Consider the following 26730-nt stretch of genomic DNA (forward strand, 5'->3'; position numbering starts at 1 on the left):
TGCTTTAAAATTAGCCTCTGTCCAACTAGTGTAGTTTGTACTGGTTGTCACATTTATTGGTTATATTTTTACTGAAGGCCCTGTTCCTTATCTGGCTTAAGAATTGATGTGATTAATTATGCAAAATTATCTCTGTCATTTCCAGCTTCAGGCACGATATCTTTGCAAAATAAATTCTCTCATTGCTTTCCAGACCCAGCTTTTGAGCAACGATGGCCACAATCCACTCATGAAGAAGGTTTTTGATATTCATCTAGCTTTTCTCAAAAATGGGCAGTCAGAAGCAGCTCTTAAGCACGTGTTCGCCTCTCTGAGAGCTTTCATTAGCAAGGTATGTAATACATAACTCCAAAGGCGCAGGACAGTTTATAGAAGTATGACAGAAGAGACCAGTATGCTTAAACTCCTGTTAAACTGATGTTTTGTGCTGTTTGGAGATGTGTTTTAGAAAACAATTTCTTCATTGATTTAAAAAACAGCCCAGGTTTAAGTTACCTATTTCAACAGGTATTTATTATTTGTTGGATATCAGGAAACAAAAGGAGAAATTGCGAGGAATTCCCTCGCTTGCCTTGGTCACAAAACTGCTGTTAAAATTAGTATCTGTTTGACCAAAAGCTGGTACTTCTTGACTCTTTGCCCCAAACTGTCAATGTTGCTGACAGTCTTATTGCTTGAATAATGCTGGTACTGACAAGCTGCTCCTCTCCCATTGCATTTGAAAGAGGGTAATACTTGCTGAACCTCATTCTACGCTTTTCTGAGACTTGGTATGCAGCGAGGCTGTTTAATCCCCTGCGGTCAAGCAGTATCAAAGCAGCAGCGAACCACATAAGAGCAGCGACTGATGCTATTGCTGACATTTCCCTTCATGCTCGTCAAAACCTGCCACTTCTCATAAGTACATTTTCAAGACCAGCTGTACAGACAAGCTCCATTTCTTCCAAGCTGCACGGTTATCATAAATTCAGAATTAATTAAAACTTCTCAAATCATTTGAATGCAAGACTTCATTGATGAGGTAAATCCATGTGGCATGAGACTGCAGCCAGGCAGAGCACAGCATGTGAATGATATGCAGCAAAGTGTTAGTTCCAAAGAAGGTCTTGCACTAGTTGCCAAGCAAAGTTTGATTTAAGAAAGAGACTGCTAAACTGTTTTTCAAAGGTGGAAAAGGTCTGTGCTATGTACATTTTACTATAACCCCACAGCAAAGCTAAGAACTAGCATGAGTATGTCTAGGGCTGAACTTTGATTCGTCCTAAGCAAACACATGAGAAGCAGCAAATTCAGAAGTCTTTCTAGCTACCTATCTGGCTCCAGACAGCGTGGTCTCCTATGGGATGTTTTGCCATGGGGCTTCTTAAAGCCTTCTGGATTGGCAGCTGGCACTGGCAAGAATCACTCACATTTTTCTAGTATCCCATATGTGTTTTTTGCTCTACCTTTCTTTTGAGTTTTCTGCTTGCCTGTGATCTGCTTAGCCTTGAGATCCATCCTGCTGCAGATCTGCACACCCCCCATTCAGACAGTCTCTCTGCACATCTCTTCCCCTTACCAGTCAAAAGTTTGTTTAGCAGAAATATTTGGTTTGTGCCTATAGCAATAAGAGACCTTCCTTGCCTCCCTGGCAAATTTTCAGCGTTGCTTAAATGCAAAGCCAAACCTGCACATCTGCTCAATATGATCTCACCATCAGCCTTCGAAACCTGGAGCCCTTCAGGGGTTCCACGCTCGCTTTCCAAAATGCCAATTACAGCAATGGAGGCTGTATTCTTGGCTGCTGCAGGGATGGGCAGTGGGGTCATTTTCTTGGATTTATGCCAGCCTGAAACCATGGTGAATTTGGCATCGTGGGTCTTCAAAGATATGGTTTCAGTTAATTTCTCACATTTCCTCTATGACAGGACACAGTGTTGCTTCTGTAAAAGCAAGATATGAGCCCAGCAGATGGTATCTATAAGGAAGTGTTTTCTTTGCCAACTCCATAACCACATGAGTTCCAAACTTCCTTTTAAGTCCTCTGAAGGGCTTTTCTGAGGCCCAGAGTGACAATAAAATAGCTAGAGAGGTCACTGTGTTTCATGACAAGTGCAGGGATGGCATGTTTTCCTGAAAGTTTCTTTTGAAATACAAGAGCTGCGCTGCTTTGTTTTGGGTTGCTTATCACTGTTAGCTGTAAGTTAGTGTTAACTTAAAGAAAACCAAAAGTGAGTTATACCTTTGATGCAGCTATAATGGACAATTGGTCATTTTTATGGCCTTCTGTAGCTAATAATTACAAGGAAAAGAATCCCGCTTTTATCTAGGGTCACAGCAAATGGTTGCTGGAGGGGGAAAAAAACCTCCTGAGATTTATTCTGCATCCCAAACTCTGTTAAAAATAGCTTGCTTTCTGCATTAAATCTGATTATTTGATAGACAAAAGACAAAATTAAAAAAAAAAATATGCAAGAAATCAAAAAACAAGCAAGTTCTATAATTGTTTGCATGTTTGGTTTTGGTTTTGGTTTTAGAATGAATCCCGCTTGCATGCATGTGTACTGGAAATTTGGGAAGAAAGTTCTCTGTTTTACCAGCTGGGAAGAAGCAACAAAAGCTAGATTGCTCTTGTTTTATGCTTTAGGTTTTCTTAACAACTAAATCCTTCTTTTCAGAGCATTGCTTACACATAAATATATACGTACATGCTTGCAATGGTCTTGAAATTAAAGGTTACGAAGGAAAACATGCCCAGAGGAGAGGGCTGAGACAATTTTCCCTGCATTAATGAGCAGCTCAGACACGTTGATGTGAGAGTGATGGAAACCCCATGTAGCTGCCCGCTTCGTGCCTGCCTGTCCCTCAGTGCGTTGACGCTAGCAGAGTTAGAGGCATCACAAATCCCAGCCCTGAAGGCTTGGGCAGCAGAGCCTTGCTCCTTTCTTGCAACAGCTGATTTGGGAAGCTTTCCCTGTCTGTTAGCAATTCCCCCTGACCATGTCAAGCTGTGCTTTCCCTCCCTGTTAGTGCTGTCAGGATGCAGCATTGTTACAGCCTTCCATGCACTTGTGAAGGGCACTTGGCATGTCCTGCCTGCCGCTGTGGCTGCCCTGCCCTCACGACACTTTCGTGCTGAAGCCTCACTGGGAGCTGCCTGCTGCATGGTTGGATCAGAAATGTGCTCCTCCAGCGCACACAGAGTCATCGCCACATGTGCTGGTTTTGCAGCTCTTCCCAGCTCTTGTTCTCCTGCCAGCCGGAGAGCTGCGGGCAGCACCTGGCCAGATCTCCAGCAGGCATACAGCCTCAGGCTTGCTGCCTCAAGCCTGGCACCAGGAGCAATTGCATCTGCTTCAGCTTCTTGAAGGAGCTGCGTGGGGACACAGGTTCCCTATGAACAGGGCACAGGTTTTCCTCTAGAGCTGGGGCAGTGAGGAGAGGAGTGCACAGGGGAGGGGTCTTGGGCTGCAGCAGATTCCCAGGCGAAGTTTTTCTCCCTAGCACTGGCTTGGAAATGTCTGAAAAGCCTCTGCAGAAAAGCAATGGTCCCTGCTGAGAGCAAGTGCCAGCCATATCATCTTGGGTGCCCATGTGCTGCCTATGCATGCCCAATCGCACTTCACTGTGGCCAGCTCTGGGCTAAACCCAGTTCTGAGCATGACCCCATCTCTCTATGGCAGAAGGATTGCATTACAACAGGCAGCAATTACTTAATAGCTCTTTTCCCGAGTGCACACATTGTTCTCTTGGCCCTGTGTTACTATGATGTTTGTTTGCTTCTTTTCTTTCTCCCATTTTTTTTCTGAAAATATTTTTGGCCAGAGGTGGTGAACACCAAGTATTTTTTGGTCAGTGTCTTCGTTCTGCCTTGTAACCCACGTGGCTCAGTGTACTCCCAACAGTGTAGTCTTGCTAGCCGCAGCTCCTAGATTCCTGTTTTAAGACCCTTTCACCAGCACACCATGGTGGTGGCCACAGCAGTACGTACAAGCTTTTCTGAATCATATATACTTAATGCAAGGAGTAGAGGGCCACGGTGAAGGCTCCAGACTCTGACTTGGAGAATGTGAGTGAATACTCTGACAGTATTTACCGTCATTTCCCATGGGGAAAAGGTAGTGGGGCAGATGGAAGTGGCTTATGGACTGTGCCCCATGAGGACCATTGGGTCTTGAATGAACTGAGTGTATCTTTCCTCTGAAGAGATTAAAAACATGGTTGTCTCTGTTGCCTCCCTGTGCCAGGAAATTCTCTGGGGCTGGTCCCCAGCTGCAGCAGAGGGAGCAGAGTGCCACTGTGCAGTGCTTGAACAGCCTCCGCTCCCTCTGGGAGGTGTTGGTGTCACCCCTCTCCAGCCAGGTCCCTGTGGTGGCTGCAGAGGCAGCTGCGTGCCAGCATGAAATGCTTCTTTGTTCTGCTTCCCTGTGCCCAGCCTGTGGTGGCCAGGGTAGAAGGAAGCTGAGTGGGGTGCCCGCTCCCCACCAGCCACCGCTCATGACCGCAGCCAGACAGACATGTGCTGGCCATCCCTGCTCCAGTGAGCCTTGCACGGAGGCTGCTGCCCACTGGGGCAAGGCACCGCTGTAGCCGTCTGCTTTTCAGGCATGGCTGAGCTTTGCCCCTGCAAACATGCTTGAAAGCAGGTGTTTCGTAAGGCCATAGACGTGCTATGGCAGTACGGAGTGCTGGTCTTCCCCTTCTGCTTTTCTTCAACCCGCGGAAATTCTCTGAGCCCTGTTGCTAACTGAGGTAGCTCACACTGCAGTTTGGCTTGATCCTGCTGCTCCCTGGAGCCAGCTCCATCTGGGGGGTCAGGGCTGGTCACTGTATATTTTACACTCCGTGGGACAAGCAAGTCTTTTGTTTGCATTCCTGAGGGCAAGCATGATTTTAGGCTTTTTTGGGGGATGTGTAGAAGTAGCATCACACGACATGTTTCCCAGCAAGATCAGACTTCTGGGTGGGTTCCAGCGGATTTTCTGATGTCCCAGATGGCAGCCTTTGGTGGGAATGTGCATAGGCCCTCTCCTCTCTGCCCTGGTGCTGCTGTTCATGGCTTTTGTAAGAACACAAAACTTCTGTCTGTCCAATTTGGTGAGAATTTGTTGATGAACCTAAAAGTTGTTTTGGGAGGGGATAGACAGACCTACACAAGCGCATCCCCAAAAAGTGCGACAGCAGAGTTCACATTGCTCTAGGAAACATGGTTAAAAATAGGTCCCAAATTAATTCCCACAAATACCTCCAGGCTCAGAACTCTGGTAGGAGTTTTATTTAGGCTGTCCAGGCTGGAGTCCAGTGTGTTGCCCCATACCCCTGCCCATCTGAGCCCTGTGAATGTAATTTGGTAGTGTATTTTCTAATATTTTCATGCCTCTTGTGAAGTTTCCCTCAGCATTTTTCAAGGGAAGGGTGAACATGTGTGCTGCCCTCTGCTATGAGATCCTGAAGTGTTGCACTTCCAAGGTGTCCTCCACAAGGAATGAAGCCTCAGCTCTTCTGTATCTCCTGATGAGAAATAACTTTGAGTTCACCAAAAGGAGAACGTTTCTGAGAACACATCTTCAGGTCAGTGGGGAAAAGCTAGAGAGCAGGATGCCTCAGGTTTGATGAACAGATATATCAATATAACTCCATCACCTCATATTTGCACAGGATCTTGCCGTTGTTACATGGACAAAAATCCTCTTGATTTCCAGGCTTTGCCTCATTCCTGTTTCCAGTGAGGGGCGTAGGGCCCTTTGAGTAGAATACACTGCCATCAAGTACTCCAAGCTGTTGCATTTTAGGAATCACAGACACAAGACACATCTCTGCCCCAGAGGCTGGCTGGGATGGGGTGGAAAAGACAGCAAGAGCAGCTGCCTTTGAGGCAATAGAAGGGATTTTCCTGGAGCTGCTTTTGCAGCATTGTTTGTTTGAAGCAAATTTAAATACCTAGTGAAGCAGATTAATACTGCCTGGGTTGTAATGAATCATGGAAGAAGGTAACTAATGTACAAACAGGGATTTGTATTACAACTGTTATATTGTTAATTCTGTGAACTCACTGTTCAGCAAAGCAGTTTGGTCCTCTGGGGAGTATTTGTCTTTGGCAGATGTGACAGCAAAGCCACAACAACCATTACTTACATTGTGGGAAAGATATGATGTTTTTGTTTGAGCATTTTACATAACTGTGACAATATACCTCCTCTATTAGGGCTTGATTATATAAAGCCCCTACCCTGTCCCAACAGATAATAATTGCAGTGAGCCAATTAATAGCAGATGTGGCACTTAGCGGTGGGACAAGATTTCAAGACTCCTTGCTCATCATTAACAACTTTGCAAACAGTGACAGGCCTATGAAGGTAAGTTGTAGACATTAGATCACATCGTGTGCTATCAGACGTTAATGCAAGACCGGGGAGGCACTCAAAATCATGTTTAAGGGTAAGACTAATGATGGGAACTATGATTTGTAAGCTCATAGTGGGCTGTATTTGCTCAGTAACAAGTATTATGCCAACAGCAATAGGGCCAGCTGCACAGGCATGTCATGCTCCATCCATGAGGCTTCACACCAAGAGGAGGGAGCTTTTCAATTCAGGTTATGCTTTGCAGCGTGTGCTGCTTGCAAGGGTGTCCAAAGAGGTTTCCAAGAACTTCCAGCTTTGAGAGGAATGACAAGGGAGGGTCTGGTACTTCTGTTGCCTGAAGGTAATAATTAGCAGGAATTAATTTTAATTAATTGAGTGTCAGCAATATTAAGAAAGCAGTCTTTCATGGAGATTAAGGGTTGTATTTCTTTGGAAAACGATTGTCTGTGTGCCAGAATTTAACAGCTTCTAGCCAACCCATTGGATAAAATATCATCACTGCACCTTGCTTCATTGCACACAGTGTAGCTGCCAAGGTAGGACAGAGGAAAATGGGAAGTGGTTTTGCAGTCCTGTGATTATCCTATGACCCAAAGGTGGAATGGGAACCTCCATTAGGTGTTGAATTGTGCTATAACAAAGTTACAGTTAGGATATTCCTGGCAAAAACCTCTGTTCTCTTCTGTATGCAGGTGTTTATAAGGATTTAAGAGAACAGCCATGCAGAAAAGGACTTGGGGGTGCTGGTGGATGAAAAACTGAATATGAGCCAGCAATGTGTGCTCGCAGCCCAGAAAGCTAACCGCATCCTGGGCTGCATCAAGAGAAGTGTGGCCAGCAGGTTGAGAGAGGTGGTTCTGCCCCTCTACTCTGCTCTGGTGAGACCCCACCTGCAGTGCTGCGTCCAGCTCTGGGGCCCTCAGCACAAGACAGACATGGACCTGCTTGAGCGGGTCCAGAGGAGGCCACGAAGGTGATCAGGAGTCTGGAGCACCTCCCCTGTGAGGACAGGCTAAGAGTGTTGGGGTTGTTCAGCCTGGGGAAGAGAAGGCTCTGGGGAGACCTTATAGCAGCCTGCCAGTGCTTAAAGGGGGTCGGCAGGAAAGGTGGGGAGGGACTCTTTATCAGGGAGGGTAGTGGTAGGACGAGGGGTAATAGTTTCAAACTGAAAGAGGGGAGATTTAGATGAGATGTGAGGAAGAAATTCTTTAGTGTGAGGGTGGTGAGGCACTGGAACAGGTTGCCCAGAGCAGCCGTGGCTGCCCCCTCCCTGGCAGTGTTCAAGGCCAGGTTGGATGGGGCTTGGAGCAACCTGGTCTAGTGGAAGGTGTCCCTGCCCATGGCAGGGGGGTTGGAACTGGATGGTCTTTAAGGTCCCTTCCAACCCAAACCGTTCTATGATTTCGCTGACCCATACCTTGCTGCTCATATTTTACATCACAAGATGATCCATATATCTGGTTTATATATCTATATAAGTGCAAGAGAGATTTCAGTATACTGGAGAGGATGCCATGCAGAGCCACAGGGATAGCTATGGAGCAGGAGCCCAAGGAGAGGGAACATGAGCCAGGCTCATCATGGAGGAGAGAAAGCTGAGGGGGGACCTAGCTGCTGATTTCAACTGCTGAAAGGGAGGTTATAGAGCTGAGGAGGTCAAGTTCTTCTAGGAGGTGTGGAGTGGCAGGACAAGAGGCAAATAGGCACAAGGTGCTGCAAGGGAAATTCCAACTTTACTTAAAGAAAAAATTATTTCCCAAGAACACAGTGCAGCCCTGGGGCAGGGCCCAGAAAGGACGTATAAAACTTGGCCAGACAAGCCTTGCTCTAGCTTGATGATGGCCCACTCTGAGCAGGGCATGAGACTGGAACCTATGTTTCTTTCACTATTCATTACGTTCCTGTGGTGGGAAGCTCTACAAATGCCTGTGGTCCTTTAGGAATTGAAGAGTGACCACATCAGAGACTAACAAGCCAGATGCTGAATGACATGAAAAATACTTCAGGCATGGTTTATGGTCTCGTCCCGGGGCATTCACATGCATGGAGCGCTTCTGTCTCGCTCTCATACCAGCTCCTCAGGGTGCCAAAGTACCTGCCTCACTGTAGCATGGGAACAGCCAACCTGGCATCTTGCGCGTGACCAGGAGAGAAAGGCCTTGTGCACACTTGGATTGAAATGCTCTAGTTGCGTATGAAATACTGTGCACTGTATGCAGTGTGAGTTCAGCAACTAAAGGCTAGTTAGTCTTATCTCCTGTGTTCTCGGCATTTTCAAATTGGCAGTAGGTGGAGTGTTAGCTGAAAGGGTAGCAATGGTCTTTGGCAAAGCCTGGAACGCCTTTTATTTCTGTATTTGCTTCTAATTAGATTTGTTTTGTGTCAGGCAACTGCTTTTCCTTCTGAAGTCAAAGATTTAACAAAGAGAATCCGTACAGTGCTTATGGCTACCGCTCAAATGAAAGAACATGAAAAGGATCCAGAAATGTTGATAGATCTACAGTACAGTTTAGCCAAATCTTATGCAAGTACTCCAGAGCTCCGGAAAACATGGCTGGACAGTATGGCAAAGATACATGTAAAAAACGGAGACTTTTCAGAGGTAATTCATGTAATTAAAAACATGGTACACAACAAGACAGATGTACAGATGACATTTTAATTTTCCATTTTTACTTTGCAGGCAGCCATGTGTTATGTTCATGTAGCAGCCCTTGTTGCAGAGTTTCTGCACAGGAAAAGTAAGTGTGTGCTGTTTGGGAGGCATAAGGAAGACAATGCAGTGATGGGTTTTGGAAGGATCAGAATCTTTTTAAAGACAAGTTTCTCTTGATTTGGTAAATGATTATTCTAGAACAAGCTGAAAAGGAAAACAAAAATTAATGCGGTGCATAAAGGTAGAAGATGATGAGTAATTTTTAAGAAAGGAATCTAGTTGTTCATACACAGGCATTTACTAGGCTGTCCAGATCTCCTTAGACAGACATGTTGGCACATTGCTGAGTGAAATAAGAACTGACACATCATGTCTCGGTTTAAATGTTCAGTTGCATTTTACATTAGGAAATGTGCTCACAGGGGAAGCCCGTGTTAAAAACTGGCTGTCAATATGTTCATTAGAAGTATCATTATAGGCAGTACAGAAAACCATAGAATAAAACAGTCAAAATTCAGTCAAAAAATGAGACTGCAGCCTAACTGTACTAATATGTAAAGAACAATCAGAAAAAAAGAGAGTGGTTTAATGCAAAACAGGAAGGAAGGACACGGACAGATGTTTGTTCTCAAGTAACACCACTTTGCAGGTTTTCTTTTAAATATCTGTTCCACGACTGATATATTGACCCCATTTTTCATTTCCATTTAAGGAAGTAATTGTTGAAATGGACACTTAACATTTCAGAAAGTTAAAGCTGCATAAAAGTTTGTTACATGCACTGCCCTGGCTGGAAAAATCTGAAGTGCCTTGTTCAGCAGACTTGGAGTCCCTCCAAAATCTGTACGTGGCTAAGTGGGAAAAATCAGGATTTGTTTTTCTGATACGTATACACATTTCACATGGCTGCAGGGAGGAGAGTATTGAAAGCTGGCAATTCTTTGTACCCTGGAGGCTGCTTACCACAACCGATGGTAAAGGAGAACTTCTAAAAAAAAAAAAAGAGGAACAAATCCAAAGGAATATCAAGTGAATACATTGAGTTATCTCTGTCACTGGCATTCTTTACATATACATAGGCTGGAAAGGTTCAGTAAAGGCTGAACTACTCGAAGTTTTTGGGTATATAACTGTGCTTTCTGCTAGGAGTGTACAATCCTGTTCACTTACCACCCAGCTCTCCAGCATCCAGCAATAGCTTACTTCTTGCATCTTCTGAGCAAAGATATACCCTTGTCTTTCTCTTCTGACTTTTAGTTGGTCACAGATGATTAGGTTGGTCAAAGATGACTTCCAGATAGCACACTGGGAAATCTGTTGTGCTCAGTGTTCGTTACGCCCTAGGAATGACTCCCGTGGCAAATGGCTGGGGAGGATCTGATGTGTTCAGTCTCAGAGTAAAACAGTAGCAAAAGTGGGAGTCAGGTCTCCTGCTACTTGTAGGACTCACTGTCAGCTAGACTGCTTCCCTGGCCGTTAAAGCATGATGCATTTGAGATATGTTATTCCACTAATCCATTTGCTTTTGTCTGCTACAGAACTCTTCCCCAGTGGATGCACTGCTTTCAGGAAAATCACTCCCAACATTGACGAAGAAGGTGCAATGAAAGAAGATGGTGGGATGATGGATGTACATTACAGTGAGGTGAGGTCCTGTAGTATAGACTACAGGATATTTGATAGCTGATTAGGATTTAGTTTTAGACTTTGTTCATATGAGCTCTAACAAATTATAGTTGTGCACTGGCATCTGTAAGGAACACTGTTCCACAGCAATTTCCCAAGAGAAATCTGCATTGAAAGGTTTTCTGTGTACAATTAAGATGGGTAAAACTGGTGTAAGTTCTTGGTTCCTTTGAAAGGCTTTTCTAGCACTGAGACTGAAAAAGCTACACCACAATCTTTGCCTGCCATGTTATGCAAATGCTAATTCTGCCAGCACAGGGCAGGGCAGTACAGTATTTCTAAGGAGGGATAGAATGCAAGTCAAGCTCTGTGGACTGAGAGGTCACCTTAGGTTCCCCTTCAGCTAGAGCTGTGCTGCAGGACACCATGTTAGCAGAACAATCCAGAAACCATAGCAGGGCACTAGGGAAGTGGATAGATCCTCCCATGAGTCATAGAGTCTCACAATTACTTCTGCTCCATGCCCATACAACTGCATTGCTTAGGCCGCATGGCTGAGCGAGGTGGCCCTGCAGCCCAGCTGCCCAATTGCCTGTTCATCAAGACTAGGCTTGAGGATCCTTAGCATCGCATCCTACTGCTATTGCACCCATGTTCCTTGGACAAGTTTCTTAGACATGTACCTCTGACTTCCAGTGCTGTCATCTCCATACCCTCCCAGAGTTTTGGCATTTTCCTGGGGAGAGAATGCCTAGCTAAATAATCAAGGCATACTTGCTGGATATTGCGCTAATGATTTATAAAGAATGAATGCATTTTTTAAAAAAACTTGTCCTGGTTTGGGGTTTTTTGTTTGTTTGGGTTTTTTCCACAAAATGTAGAATATCTTTGGAAAGGCCAGGAACACACAGGGTTTGAACTTGTGTGACTGTGACTACTCATACTGGGACCTGTTAAAGTATCTGAAGTTAAAATGGTTTTCTCTTGTAACTTCAACTGTTATTAACAACACCCATTTGGTTGCTCTCGTAGGAAGTCCTGGTGGAGCTGCTGGAGCAATGTGTAGATGGCCTGTGGAAAGCAGAGCGTTATGAAACAATTTCTGAAGTTTCCAAACTGATCATTCCTATTTATGAGAAGCGGCGTGAATTTGAGGTAGGTATTTTGAACTAATATGCATCTATCAGGTAATTTTCTACATTGCTAAGAAAAAAACAGGAGCCTTTTTTATTTTTGAAGTTATGAGTTAATGAATTGTTGTCAGTAAAGCACACACTGTGCTTCATTGCTGGTCAATAAAGAAATTAGTGAAAGCAATGGTCTGGAGGGTAATTATTAAAGCTAAAGACACAGAAGACTCATATTTAGTGAATAATTCCCCCCCTTTCGTTCCCTAAAATAAAGCTGTCATCATCCCATATGTTCATCAAAGCCAGATTCTTTTTGAGACTTCAGCATTTTAAGCGTTAAAAACAGAGTGAGAACTGTTCAAAGAAAGCTAGATCTGCAGGTAATGCAGTAGCAAGTGGGGAGGAAGGAAGGAAGCTGTTACCAGCCCTCCGTCTTGCTCCTTCCCAACACCTGCTGTAACCCTGCTTTGGTGAGGCTGTTGCTCAACTGCTGAATAGTGCTCCTCTTTCTCTTCCTCTCCCATGACCTCTTCCACATCAGGACAGCATCCAACTACATAATTGAAGCTAGGAGAAGCCTTGATATATTTTTCATCATAAAGCTGTTTTTAATCAAAAAATAATTTCTGGGTAAAATACTGCAGGCTGCTCTAGCCATAAAGACTCGGCCAGGGAACATGCTAGGACAGTAGGCTCAGCCTTCTCACTAAGGATAGTGACGTTATTGCAGTCTGCGGTACCTTTCAGACCTGAAGCTAAACATGTGCTTAAGACTGAGGTTTTTCAAAGAAAACTGCTTGAGTTTCAACCTCTTTAGAAATTCAAGTTTGAATTCTCCAAAGGATTGTGTTCAGGTATCTCAGTACCTTCCAAGTGTTAGCTAGAATTTCCTGCTTGCAAAAATCTGCTTTAGTGATGTCAAGATTTCATTTCCAGAAACTTACTCAGCTGTACAGAACACTTCATGGAGCGTATGCTAAGATATTGGAAGTAATGCACACAAGGAAGAGGCTTCTTGGAACCTTTTTCAGAGTGGCCTTTTATGGACAAGTAAGTATATACACCAGCTCACCAGATACCCCTCACCAGGCATCCTGGCCCCTAAAGCTGCTGGTTTCAGACTTGAAGCTGAAAAGCCTACTAGGTCCTCTGGTGCAGCCACTGGCACAACTACGGGAGCGTTTCAGTATTGCACCCTTGAGGTGACAGTTTGTGTCCCTCCCCGGGAGAACTTGATTTACTATAAAGTTTATGATTCTGCCAGTGGGCTCAGCAGTTAGGAAGTGGCTTAGTGAGTTCAGAAAACACTGGGGTTTTTTGCAATTATAGCTATTATAAGTTACACAAACACAATTTCGTGTGTATAATATATAACCAGTAACATTATATAACCATAGTATATGAACAGTAGCAGTAACAGACATTTTCTTTTACAGACAATTGGTGCTGCTTTCTAGATATTAGTAGAGTAAAAGGTTATGGGAGAGGCTGGAGGCAAAATATGTATCAGTGTTGGTTACATACTTGTAGAGATAGTATTTTTTTGTTAGCTGAGGTAGCTGGAAAAATTGACAAGATCTGGGGCTCAGAGTCCCAAGACGGCATGTGATCTGATCATATCTGATTAAGTCTTCTGAGCCTGAAAGCAGTTGTGTTTTTATGTCTTTTTTTCCAGCTATAGCAATTAATCTAATAAAGTGTGTTACCCCTCATCTCCCTTGTGTCTCTGAACTTTCTGGTTCTGCTTGTGGACCCATAACCATGGGGGAGATGCAGGACCCTTCTTTAGAAAATGCTATGTAAATCATCTTAGCCCTGCATTTCCATGTTCCTTCTTTTAGAGGAGATGATGAATACCCTTGAAACCATCTTGGGTTTGTACCTTTGAACACCACTGTCATTACACACACAACATATCAGAGCATTGACTTTTGCTCTGGCAAACATACATTTTATTTTTATCCTCATCTTAGATTTTGGATATGTAAAAAGAAAATAAGCTTAGCAATAGATAAAAGGAAACAACTGCTAACTTAGTTTTCTAGAAGCTGTAAAAGTAACTGGATCAGTCCCTAAAATTACGCTGTGTACCTGTTGTCCTGACAACCAATACTTGAGCCAGTTTTGCACTTTAAAGCTTTGCCAGGTTTATATGCCAGCTACACAGAGATAGTTTTAACACTCTGTCACAACTTCTGACTGGAACAGCTTGCCGAAGCATGAAGCTTTCATGCTGTTTCCGTTACAGGGAAGACTGGTGATGTGACACAGGCACAACCTTTAATGCAATTCTGTCTCTACTTAACAGCAAATACACCAAGTTCCACTTCCCTGAATACAAGAGGAATCAAAGCAGAGGAAACCCGTTTCTTTATTTGTCGCTTGAAGTCCCTTTCTGTCTACACAAAATCCTTGTCTTGGGACTCTTCATATGCCTCTGCTGTCAGGGCTTCCTCAATTTATGTGTCTTTCTGCTCCTGCTCTATGCCTAGTTTTTGTGGGTTTTCTCCTACTTGCCTTTTTCCAGCCTTGCAAAAAGTTGACTGCTGGCCAAACCCATCTTCCACATCGTTTAGATTTCTCACTGGTCATACTCAAGCCTTTGTGTTCAGCAATGACGTGTTTGTGTTGGTTGAGAAATTTTATTATTTTTTTACACAATTTTTGAACCTATTAAACAGGCCAAATTCAGTGAGACTTTATGCAACCCATAGCCTTCTAAACCTTCTTGACTTTCTGAAATGTTAGTAGAAACTTGCTTTCACAGTGGCAAATCTAAAATAAAGTTTTCCCGGTGAAGAAAACCCACCTATTCCTTACTACTTGTTTGTGATTAATGCTAGACATTCTTTGAAGAAGAAGATGGGAAGGAATACATCTATAAGGAACCCAAGCTGACGGGCCTCTCAGAGATCTCCTTCAGACTGCTTAAACTTTATGGAGAAAAATTTGGGTCAGATACTGTAAAGATTATCCAGGATTCTAACAAGGTAAAGTTAAACTGCATGAACAAGCTAACAAAATGCTATTAGCAGTGAACATCAGGGCCACATACTAGAGAGTGCACTGATGAGTGTGACAAAAATATCGATTGTATTCTAATACTGGTCAGGGCTTGGGACTGCACTGCTCTAAGCACTGTGCAAATGGACCACAAAAGGATGAGCTTTGCTCTGTGGAGCTGAAGATGGGAGATGACAGAGCCAGGAGGAAGGGAGGAGCGAGCCCTCTCTTTCGCCCTCTTAAAAGCACCTTGCTTCCAATTGTCCCTTGCATCCTCATGCCCCTGTGTGGACATATTGCACAGCTTGACAATTTTTGGTGCTGATCTGGCTTACAGGTGGAAATAAATGAATTGAGAATTATGAATGGGAAATTGCACATCTCACTGAGCCCTGTTGTTGGGAGGTGTTAGGAGCCAGCACAGAGGAGCAGATGACTGGAAGTGGAGTTACTTGTTGCTTTGACACTGCAAGTCTAAAAGAAAATCTTGAGTGTCCTTGCAGCCATATCTCCTTCCTTTTCCTATGGAATACCCCTGCAAGAGCTGCTCACACCCTTCATTTGCAACCACAGATATGTCTGAGTTACCCAAGACAATGCTGGTGATCCCAAAGCTTGTTTTGTGTGAGTCTGCAGCTTTGCACGCCACAGCAGAGCACTGTATGAGCGCTAGCTCGTGGCCTGGAAGCAATATGGTCATATTAGAAGGACTAAGTAGCTCAGGCATGTGCTGCATTGATGGATAAGGTGATATGGCTACCTGTTCCAGATGCAGCTTGTTTGACACCAGATGAGGTATTTCTTGTGCTACACCTCCTTGTCTTGTGTGTCTACTAGTGGATGGTCTTAGACATCACAGCTGAGGTCAAAGGGAGTGTTTGGAGTGTCATTCACCTGCATGCAGTGGGGCTGGGTCAGCAGGGAATCAGTTTAAATCATATCCCAGTAGATAAATTAAGAAATTATAAGTTAAGTTATTAACCTTTGTTCTTCTAGTGAATAACCCTCTTACTTTGTAGGTCAACATTAAAGACCTTGATCCTAAATATGCCCATATTCAAGTGACTTATGTGAAGCCGTATTTTGAAGACAAAGAAATCTCTGAAAGAAAGACTGAGTTTGAAAGAAATCATAACATCAATAGATTTGTATTTGAAACTCCTTACACTTTATCTGGAAAAAAGCATGGCAGTGTGGAAGAACAGTGTAAAAAAAGGACTATTGTAACTAGTAAGTACGAGCATCTGAATATGCAACAGTATGTATTGGCAACGATTTTTAGACTATTTTAGCTCATGCAAATATCCCAAAAGAGTCAGAAATTCTCTCTGCTACTTAATCAGAATTGTGATATCATATTTTGGGTGGGAGGGGGAATTTATATTTCTATGTTCAAATTAATAAATCGTGCTGATAAATTATAGCCTTGTTCGGGTTTTCACACGCACCAAGTAAAACCCTGAGGGCAAGAATCTGCTTGTATATGTTCTATGAAGAGTACTCCTATTTGCGACGTGACTTCAATCTATAAACTTCTTTTGCTGTTTCTGCTAGCTTTGAACTCCTTTCCATACGTAAAGAAGAGAATTCCAGTCAATTATGAACATCAGGTTAATTTAAAACCAATTGATGTCGCCACTGATGAAATAAAAGACAAGACAGCAGAGCTGCAGAAACTCTGCTCTGCTGGTGATGTTGACATGATCCAGCTGCAACTCAAATTGCAGGGCTGTGTTTCTGTGCAGGTAAGGCTTGATGTCTGTTCAAAGTTACATTTATATACACATCTCGGACTGTCATCTTTTCATGACGCAACGCATTTACTTTCTAGAAATCATTAACTACCACATTTGCAGCACTGCAGCCATTAGCCTGCCAGCACAGCTTGCCTTGCCACATACAGCGGTACATTAGCAGATGGCTCATGGTAATAAGCATTTTGTCCAGTGGTGTTTACAGCGTCAAGTCCAAGTGTAATTGTATTAATTGGCCATGGCTGAGTGCTTAAATATACTTAACTCTTGAAAATTGTACACTAGGTATCAGGCACAAATAGGCTTTTGTGAGCCTGACTTCTCAAGCTGGGTAAATGACCTTAAGACTCAGACCATACTGTGTTTCCAAATGGAAATAAGAGGAAAGTATAAGGGAATAGGTTGCATCCCTCTTTTTATCTCCAGTTTTCTTTTGGTCTTAAAATAGCTAGACAGAAAAACTAATACTCAACTTTTGAAACTTCAAGTGTCTCCAGTGACATTAGTAATGCAGAGTTGGTGGCATTCAAATAATATGCTAATGTTGGCTGGTTTGATTTTTTTAAAAAGTTGTTATTCCCTTCACAATTGCCTTTAGCAACTCAACAGAAGTTCTAGCATAAATGATTTCTTACTTCTTTGGTTCTAGGTTAATGCTGGTCCCTTGGCCTACGCTAGAGCTTTCCTAAGTGACTGCCAGTCCAGCAAATATCCTACTAAGAAGGTGAATGAGTTAAAAGAAATGTTCAGGTAGGATTCATAATGTAATAAAAACTAGCCAGCTGGCTGGAACGTGCTATCTGCTTTGCTTATGTTTCTGTCTGTCTCCAAAATCAGCAGATGCTGAATGCTTAGATGTGCCTTGTTAAGATCCAGGTCTCACAGGGTTGTGGGTGCTCAGACATGTGAAAAAAGTCAATGTAACTATATATGTCAAGAGTTCCCAAGCTCAGGGCTGTGATCTTCATAGGGAGATTTGCTTGAATGCCTGCTTCAATGATTTGTCTGGGTATTTGAGATTATCATGTGAGGAAAGTATGTTTGAAAACCAGAGGTCTGGCAGTCTTGTGTCAGGGATCTTTTATATTGTGCGTTGTTTCCCAGTCTTTCCAAAGGGGTTTTTTACTAGATAATGATGAACGTAAAACATTTTAAAGCAAATACCTTCCCAGTTTACAAAGGACCATCATTCTTGTTTCTCTTGCTAATTTTTGCAACTATATGTCTTGCTCAGGCATTTTTCTAATTCCTGTGCCTTAGGGTAGGTTTTACCTCCCACTTGAAAGTGTCCCCCAAGATACAATCGGGCAGCTCCTGCTTCACCTCAGGATGATGAGCTTTTGCCACACTATTTTCTGGACCTCCTGGGAACTCCATTTACCCACCAGCTCCTGCATTCATTACTGAGTGCTGGTGACTCCCATTTTGCCCATTGGCCACTGTATGGAGAAGGCAGCATTTGGGCCAATCCTGTTTTCCTTCAGTGTATTGAGTAACCCAGCAAACCATGGAACAAAAAAGGGAACAATCTCTGCAAACCTGCCACACATGGATGCAGAGCAGAGGGAAGGAGGTTTTACTTTCCAGCCTTGCAGTACAGCCAGAAGGACAAACACAATCTGTATTTCATGCAAAAAATCCTGGAAAATCCCAGTTGTATTTTCATTGTAGTCTATAAAAAAGAAATAAGCTTGTGAAATTAAGTGAAAAAAGTGAGTGTCACCAACAAAACACTATTACAGCTCCCATGGTCTAAATTTCTTTCTGGAGGGTGTGTCTGCTGTTAGCAACTTGACTTCTCAAGCACACATGTTACATCACATTCATCCAGATCTGTCAAGCCCTGTATGACTGATTTCCCCTCTCTGCCTGAGCATGGCCTCCCTCTGTTTTGTGACCTATGTGCAGCAAGTTGGGTTTATCTCTGATCTGCAAGCTGTGCGTGGTCCTACGAGTTGGCGTGAAGGTGTGAGACCACTGTGGTGCACTGCAGATGCACATGTCCTGTCTACTGAGGGTCCAGGCTTGAAGGAGCTCCGGCAGAAAGCCCAATGCCTATGTTGCAGTCCCTCCCCATTCCCTGATCCACTGTGCCAAGGATGCTCCTAGAATGTGACTAGTCCCAGATGTTGGAGAAAAGGGGGAAAAAATGAGATTTGCCTGTCTGTTTGGTTGTTTACAGTGGTAGAAGACTGGGCTATTGTAACGCCCAAAGTCCATTCCTTTTCTCCCCAGGAAGTTCATACAAGCCTGTGGAATTGCTCTGGAGCTCAACGAGCGACTCATTAAGGAGGATCAAGTGGAGTACCACGAGGGTCTAAAATCAAACTTTCGGGATATGGTGAAAGAGCTTTCTGACATCATCCACGAACAGGCACGTACTGCGTGTCATGAGCCCACAGAGGTGGTTCTCTTGCTTGAAAACTAGCTAATGCTGAAAACTAATTGAAAACTTTCATGTTATTTAGCTAAATATAAAAAGGCGAGTAACTGAATGTGAAAAGTAAACAATGCAATTGGTGGATTCCTAAAACCAGTTTCTGTTGATTGAAAGTCTCAGCCTGGTATTGGTATACAATGTGCTTCAGGGTGGAGTCTTCACTGACACATACCATTAGTTTCCTGGCTGCCGTGGTCATCAGAAATCATGTGCCATGTTTTGCCTTGTGTTTTCTACGTCTTAAGAATCCTGTGATAGTCATAGGTTGAAATTATCTGGCAAAATTTCTGTTTCCTCAGTTCTATCCACTTGAAGTTCCTTTTTTAAATTTTATTTTCATTAAAGGGCATTTTTGTTTCATTTTGGCCTAATGCCAACGTGCTATTTATATGCACTGTTAAAATATTTGTTCGAATTTATCTGACCTGTTTTTGTGTTTTCTTGGATCTTTCTAGGAAAATACATTTGAATAGTAGAGGTGAGAGATTCAAAGAACAGTTGCACTTTCTACCTAATATCATGCTGTGAAATTAGATGAAAACTTGCTTTCTGAAGTAATTTCTGTTCTTAAATTTTGCCTTCATTATGACAAAAGAAAGCTCATTGTAGATTTATAGTATCGAGCACATAAAATGACTGGTACAGACTGCATTGTGATTCACAGTACTTGAAATTTAGAAGAACGTTTTCAGAATCTCCCAGTTACTCAACATACTATTATGGCTATTAATTAAAAATGCAACATTTTAAGTCACTAAAAATATATAGGCAAATTCCACAGTTAGTTGAGCAGTTGCTCAAACTAATCCAAAAATGTGCAAGTGGCAGAATAATACAACTGCAACAGGCTGCTATTTGTAAGTTAGGTTTATTTACAGTAACAGAATGCTTATGGGAATCAAACAGAGTCTTGTTATGGAAGAGTACAGGATCATTCCAGGGAAACAGTCTCATGGTGGGGCTGAATTTTGTTGTAGGAGTATAAGGGGGGATTCATTTGAGAATAAGTGACTGCTGCATCCCCCTTGCTTTTGTTAGATTTCCCTGCTATTCTGCTCATGACCACCCTTTTCTTAGTATGCGAACTACTGATTTCACACATTCAGCACACAGGTTTTTTTCGTGTACATTACCTACCATGTATACTCCACTACTGAATTTTGTTCATTCATAGGAGTTGCCACCTGCTTACTCTAAACTGTTTGCAAGAAAACCTTTCCAAGACATTTAATTTGCATGCAGCTGCTGGAACTTTTTTGGTTTCTGAATTCTGCAATAGTCAAATAAAAAACAAATCACTCAGTTCTGCACCATCGCATTACAATAGTTAAGATTATCTTAGAACAAATAAGCATTGTTAAAACACACAGATCCACTGTCATGTTGTCTTTGGTTAATGGGCAAAATATTACAGCAACTGAAATGCCAAAATGAAGGGCTCACTGTGAAAGATATGCTTTTCACTGTCTTGTATTAAATGAAAAGATAACTTGAAAGGTCATGTTTATGAGCACTGTTCTTTATGGTTGTACAACATTCTGTGGATAACTACTGATTTGAACTTCATGTTGCCATCTAATGACCTAAGTATCTAACAGTTAAATGGAACATGTTTTCCTCTTCTGCAAAATTACTCAGTTAAACATAAAAAGTATATTTTTATTCATTTAGGGTTCTCACTGCAAATAATATATGCTTTTCTAAATATTGTCAGTGCCCTGAAACAACACACGCAGTGCGCTTAGTTTGAGATGGAAGGGCAGATGGGTAACTCACTGGGTCAGCCTGTGACCTATCTACAGATCTTTTAAGTTAGGGAAATGTGAACACAAAAAAATTATAAACTGCACCTGAGCCAGGTACAGGAAGCCTCAGAGAGTGGCAGAAAACCAGATGTCCAGAAACTGTTTATGGTGCCCAGTGATCTCAGCTCTACTAATGTAAATGCAGGCTAACTAATTCGTTGACTGGTGAACCACAGGGTGAAAAACAAGTGCACAGTCAGCTCTAGAGCAGCTCTACCAGTCCAGTTAGATCCTATGCTGTAAGACCATCCTTCAGGTTATAAAGTACAAAATCTTGCCACATGGCACGGACATAGGGTGTGTTTGCTGTATTTAGCTGCAGGTACTCCCTGTGCTTACCAGAAAACCTGTTAGAATTCTGTTACTGCTGAGATGTAATAAAAAATTGCTCTAGAGAGAATTGTTTCTTTCCTATGCTGGATAGTTGTAACTAAAACTGATCCAGTAATACACAGAACAGTGTGTATATGAATGCTACAGAAATTGCTAAATTACTCTTCTTTCTCATTTCTTTGTTATGCTGCCTTTGCGAAACAGCTTTGAAGACAAGGTTGGATATCTCTTTTGCATACCTTTTTAAACAGCTTGATTATAATAGTGAACTGAAATTTTTACTGAATTTGTGATTGTTTTGTTTTGTCTAGATCTACCATGAAGATACAATGCATTCGCCATGGATGCATGACTCCCTACATGTCTTCTGTGCGATCAGCGGAACATCTGGTGATGGAAGTTACTGTTCACTCAGACCCACTGCTGAAATATAAACATATCAGTCATGTTTTACAGAGCTTTCTCAGGAATACTTGGAACTGTACAAAGGATGTTTGAAAAAATCCATGATGAGCAAAGATTCAAATTTTTTTTTCCCCAGAAGTTACCATGCTTTCAAACAGGGTGCTTGCTTATTTTGCTGAGCAACATTGAAAGTGCCTGGACATTGCACCACTGTGCTTGTTTTCTACTTTTTTTTTTTTTTAAGCTAAATGTGTAACAGGACACGGAAAGGCAGTTATCTAATATGTATTGAATTGCTGAACTATGAATTGAACTTGTAATGGTACTATGTAAAGTTGTACAATGGAATATAATAAAATGGAAAACTACTTTGTAAATAGAAGGAGCATAGAGTATATAGAAATTAGCATTATGTCATATTTGCTGCTAAAAGCTTTGTTGGACAGGGAACATGAAGGAGAATTTGTAGTCACTAGTAAGAGACCTTCCTCTTTCTAAAAAGTCACTTGGGGTCCAGATGCCCCTGTTGCACTCGTACAATGAGAGTAAACTTGCCCTAGTCTGGAATAACTAAAATCTAAGGCAGAAATTATAATTTTCATACATCCTCTAGGCAGATAACTCTAAAGTAACCTCCATGAGAGCTGAGCTTACTATAGCTGATTTCAATTTTGGCTCACCTTTCACGGCTGCAGAGGGATGGATTGTACTCACCGAGAACAATCTAAGAGATCTGGCATTTGATATGAGTTTTTCTATTTACCACTTGTTATCTCACACAAATATAAACTCTGAGGACACCTTAATTTGAGTTGGGAATTATAAAGCGCTTTAACATCTCTCAGAAAAATTCTAATAATCTGCGAGATGTGCTTTAAAAAAGAAAAAACCCCACACATCAAAATAACTCACACAAAATTGAGGCGGGGGGTTAACATCATGTGACATGCATGTTCCCTTCCGTTAAACAGATCTGTCTTCTGAAAGCCCATTCTTTTTGTCTGATAGATGGTTGGAGAAAATGTATTCTCCAGAATTTCTTCTATTCCTTCCCTTCTCTGAAGCTTTAATACGTTTTCTCTTCCTACACTTTCAGATGCAGGAAGAAGAAAACAGATCAGTAATTCTTTTAGCCAGTGTTTTTTAAAATCCCATCAACTGTAAATATGGTTCCAGTAGTTCGTATGGGAAGGGTGGGGTTTTTTAAGCATATGTAACAAAAAGACATAATAAAAGGACACCAGCTGGGTATTTAGCTTGCTATAGTATCTATAAAATGTTATGCTTCTGATTTCTGTAACAAAAATTGTCTTCAAATAGTAACTGGACCGCATTTCAAAATGTTTGTTGTGCATGATTCTAAATACCTAAAATTAGTTGTCTTCTGAGAACATAATGTTGTGATCCGTAAATTCACCCATTAGCTGTTGCAAGCAAAATACAGTCTGCCTATGTAACAAACAGCTACATTTTTATGCCAGGCAGGCTCTAAATTTAGCTTCACAGAAAGAGGAAGAGACACTAGTATGTTTAAATATGGTTACTACCTTATTGGTTTTCATCTTTCAACAAATAATATTTAAAGGCAGATAGTGAGAGTTTTCCAAATTACTTTACTAAAAGATGATGAAGCTGTTTAATAGTGGATACATCACAAGATTTTTTGGAGCTAGTTAAGCCCCACATGTCAGTACTAAAGGCATATCTTGAATGCAGTCAGCAATGATGAGATGCGGACATCCAAAAGCTCTTGCTCTGTAGCTCTTTTAAATCCTACAGATAACCTAATAGTTTTCCTGGAATTGCAGTGTAATTCTTATTCATGTTTTTTGATGTCTTTAATGTTCTGAAATAATATTGTTGGCTGAATTTTCAATTGCTATTCCTTATTTTTACTGGAATTCCAGTGAAATTCTTACTGGTATCTTTGGATGTCTTTAATGGTCCAAGATGAATTTTTGTCTGATCTGCTCAATCTGTCATTTCAATTTAATGTCTTGAAATTAATATCTTTGGCTGTCTTGGTAATTCAGCCAAAAAAAAAAAAGTATTCTGTACCAGTCCAATTAGAATATATACAGTCAGGACAGTTCAGAATACACCCTGATATGCAGTTTTGATGAATGGCAGAAATTATCATGCCCTAAGGATTTGCCTTCTGTCCTGCAGGTAAATAATTTGACTGGATTTTTAACAGAAAAATCTTAGAGGGAAAATTGTCCTTTTTAGATGGGTTATAAAAAGACTAGTAACAAACCAGCTTGGTATTTCTTCACATTTTCACCAATCTAGAAATGATAGGGAGTGGTTATTAGATATTTTACAGCTGTATCTATACAATGGTGCCAAGATGTTCACATTTTTTCTTCCTATCCTTTTCCTACATAATTGTCCCAGTTTAGAGAAGTCCTCCAGGTTTTTTCTTATTTCTGGCTGAAATAGCTTGATTCACAGATATGTCTGGAGAGTGTACTATATATGTGCTTGTTTTATGTAGCTGGTACTCACATTGGGTACTTCCTATTTACTACCTTTTTTGGAAGAATATAAATGTTTATTTTTCATGAACATTTTTGTTTTTCTTGTACCCGCTTAAGGAATGGCAGGAGTTTTTTGGTGTGTAAAAATTAGCGGACATATTTCAAATTACAACCTGCCATGCATTCTTTCTACATATCAATATAGCTACGCATACGTATTTTGTATGTACACCTCTAATTACTTTTGCTGCAAAACTGCCATATAACACGTCAAGTCTTGAGAAGGGACACAAAGGTAATTTTGCATAAAAGGAGAAGAAATAGGATAAAGTATCTGTCCGTGAGGATTAAGAGCCCTTGGCTACTCTCAGTATCAGGACTGTTTCGGATAACGGTATGTGTCAGAGCCAGATTGTTTGCAAACAAGACATATAAAGCAACACAGGGTCTGCCAGCATGTTATGTACAGCAATATGCTTTTAGAGATTTATACACGTAGATAGAGTAAGCAAAGTGTAAACATTTACTCTCTTCTTTGACTTACTGCTTTTCTCTTTGCAGAGAGACTAGAAAGTACTATTTTAAGGCAACTTCAGAGCTACGTTTCTCTCCCCCAAAAAAATCTGACTGCAGCCAAGGGCATATTTCTACATACTACCTCGATGGTCTAAATTTCTTCTGGTAACAGATTTTCATGAGATAGGCCAACAAATGGAAAATCATGGATGTGAGAATACCTGTAATGTGTAACATGTTTTATTTTGTTCCAGAAGCCTTTTGAACATGTGCCACATGGTAATTTGGTATACAGTGAGTTTACATAAACATAACACCTTTTGTCTCCAAGTAGATCAAATATGTTTGTTTTCCCTTCCTGTAGAGACAGAGTCCCATGGACTTCACAGCCGCCTTCAGAATAACCCTACAATTTAACGTAACAGCCCAAAAGAACTGGAGGAAAAAGTAAGTGGAAGTCATGGGCTGAAAAATCTCATACAAATTAAACCACATCTTACTCAATTTACCCACTTGAGGAGAGTTGTATGTGTTCATCTGATGTTCACTGAGCCGAGTTCTTCTAACTAAACAAGGCATTCTTACTGGATTGATGAATGTTGTGTACAGCTAATTGTTATGCAACCACGGACTGTAGTACTTAACCTTTAAATAATATCTTTATGTCAAGCAATGGTGAACAAATTATGATATACATGTAATATTTCAGCTATTCTGGACGTAATTTCCTCTCTTTTCATGTAAATTTAACACCTGCTACTACGTATTCATAACAAATGCTTTTATCATGCATGTTGTATATACACTTGTTGTATAAGCCCTGTTTAACTTTCTGTATGTGACAACAGAGCGGTATATCCCGTTTGCCTCGGTTGTTAGCTGATATACCTGTGACAGCAAGTAACACTGCTCCAGAGCTTTCTGAGACCAGCGATCCTATATCGCTCTTTTTATTATGGTTTTCCTTTTGTTGAAGAATCAATAATTTTGATAAGAAGCCAGGGCAAAATCACATTTCAGTCGATTCAGATAAAAGAGTTTATTCCAGGTCAAAATAAAAGACTGCAAAACCAGGAAAAATAAGTGTTGCAATAAACATGTTTTGCTTAGGGGTTGGGGTTTTTCCGCCCTTCACAGAACAGTATGAGTGATCTGAAGCTAGTACCAGTGTACGATCCATGGGGACTAAAACCTAGCCAAATGAGCTATCGCTCATTACAGATTACTGTAAGATCTTCAAATACGTAAGTACACCAAATGAAATTGTTAACACTAAATTATTCAGCGGCCAATAGAAGATGCCGATTCAGAAATCCTGAAGGAGCACAAATGCCACACACCCAGCTCAGAGGATCCTGAAACCACAATTCATCAGGAAGCCTGAGACAGACATAGAAATGCCTACAGATTTATAAATAGAAATAAGGTGTGAATCGCTAGTAAGTAAATGTCCCAGCAAAGCACCTGCTTTCCTAAAGAATATTCAGTAAGTTTGGTTTTGCTCTGTTTTGTGGTTGCCATTTTCAAACCCAGACTTTTGCTCGCTGGGAATGTATTGTCGCTCTTCTCCAACAAACCCAACTTAAATAGCTAGTTACTAATATATATGCCAAGCTCAGGCAGTTGTACTGGCTATTACATGGTGTAATGGAAGTCAGGCATAACTGATGTTATTTACCTCAGAGCAGGTAAAGGACAAACTGCTTTTTCTACTGCTGTCGTCTATCACTAAGGCATCCTGTACAGGGCTCTTGCAAGCCTTGGCCAAAGAGCTGTAGAACAAGGTTTGTGCTCTGCCTCCCTTGATGGGTAAAGCAGCTACTTCCTTGACAAATAAATAAGTTAATTAAATAGACCTTGGTATTTAGGGAACTATGAGCAGAAATGTTGGTGCAGGGACTTACAATAGCAATTTATTGGAGAGGGACACAATTTTTGCACAAGCATGCTTGATTCCACATCTACCCAAAAGTGCTCTTCAAAGGAGGTAGTTTTTATTCCACGTCATTTCTGATTTCCGGTGATGCTTGAGCAGCAGCTCAGAAAGAACTTGCAGAGTTCATGGCTGTTTTGAACACACCTATCACAAAACTCTAGATGTCCCCCAAAGAACACTGAGGTCAAAAAGGGAGAGGCCCCGTGAGTCAGACTGGGTTTTTTCAGCTCACAATTTTGGGTTGTTGTGCCTCAGATCCAGCTGTATTCTAATTGAGCCCTGTTTCAAACTGGCCCCAGCCA

At 41.6% G+C, this 26730-nt stretch overlaps 1 protein-coding gene across 2 annotated transcripts in view; it reads left to right on the plus strand.

The window, feature by feature from the left end:
- The window catches only part of DOCK11 (dedicator of cytokinesis 11), an 84956-nt gene extending 63207 nt beyond the window's left edge, over nucleotides 1-21749 (plus strand). For both annotated transcript variants that reach the window (XM_086469687.1, XM_086469688.1), the window contains 14 exons: nucleotides 194-331; nucleotides 5368-5550; nucleotides 6222-6335; nucleotides 8731-8946; nucleotides 9028-9085; nucleotides 10539-10645; nucleotides 11659-11781; nucleotides 12693-12806; nucleotides 14600-14746; nucleotides 15779-15989; nucleotides 16314-16504; nucleotides 17163-17263; nucleotides 18749-18887; nucleotides 21403-21749. In XM_086469687.1, coding sequence (XP_086325813.1) covers nucleotides 194-331; nucleotides 5368-5550; nucleotides 6222-6335; nucleotides 8731-8946; nucleotides 9028-9085; nucleotides 10539-10645; nucleotides 11659-11781; nucleotides 12693-12806; nucleotides 14600-14746; nucleotides 15779-15989; nucleotides 16314-16504; nucleotides 17163-17263; nucleotides 18749-18887; nucleotides 21403-21525 — 1965 coding nt within the window. In that variant the 3' untranslated portion in view covers nucleotides 21526-21749. The remainder of the gene's footprint in view (nucleotides 1-193; nucleotides 332-5367; nucleotides 5551-6221; nucleotides 6336-8730; nucleotides 8947-9027; nucleotides 9086-10538; nucleotides 10646-11658; nucleotides 11782-12692; nucleotides 12807-14599; nucleotides 14747-15778; nucleotides 15990-16313; nucleotides 16505-17162; nucleotides 17264-18748; nucleotides 18888-21402) is intronic.
- The last annotated feature ends 4981 nt before the right edge of the window (nucleotides 21750-26730 follow it).

Source organism: Leptosomus discolor, chromosome 9 (genome assembly GCF_034619465.1).
Source record: "Leptosomus discolor isolate bLepDis1 chromosome 9, bLepDis1.hap2, whole genome shotgun sequence".
NCBI classification, from domain to species: Eukaryota; Metazoa; Chordata; class Aves; order Leptosomiformes; family Leptosomidae; genus Leptosomus; species Leptosomus discolor.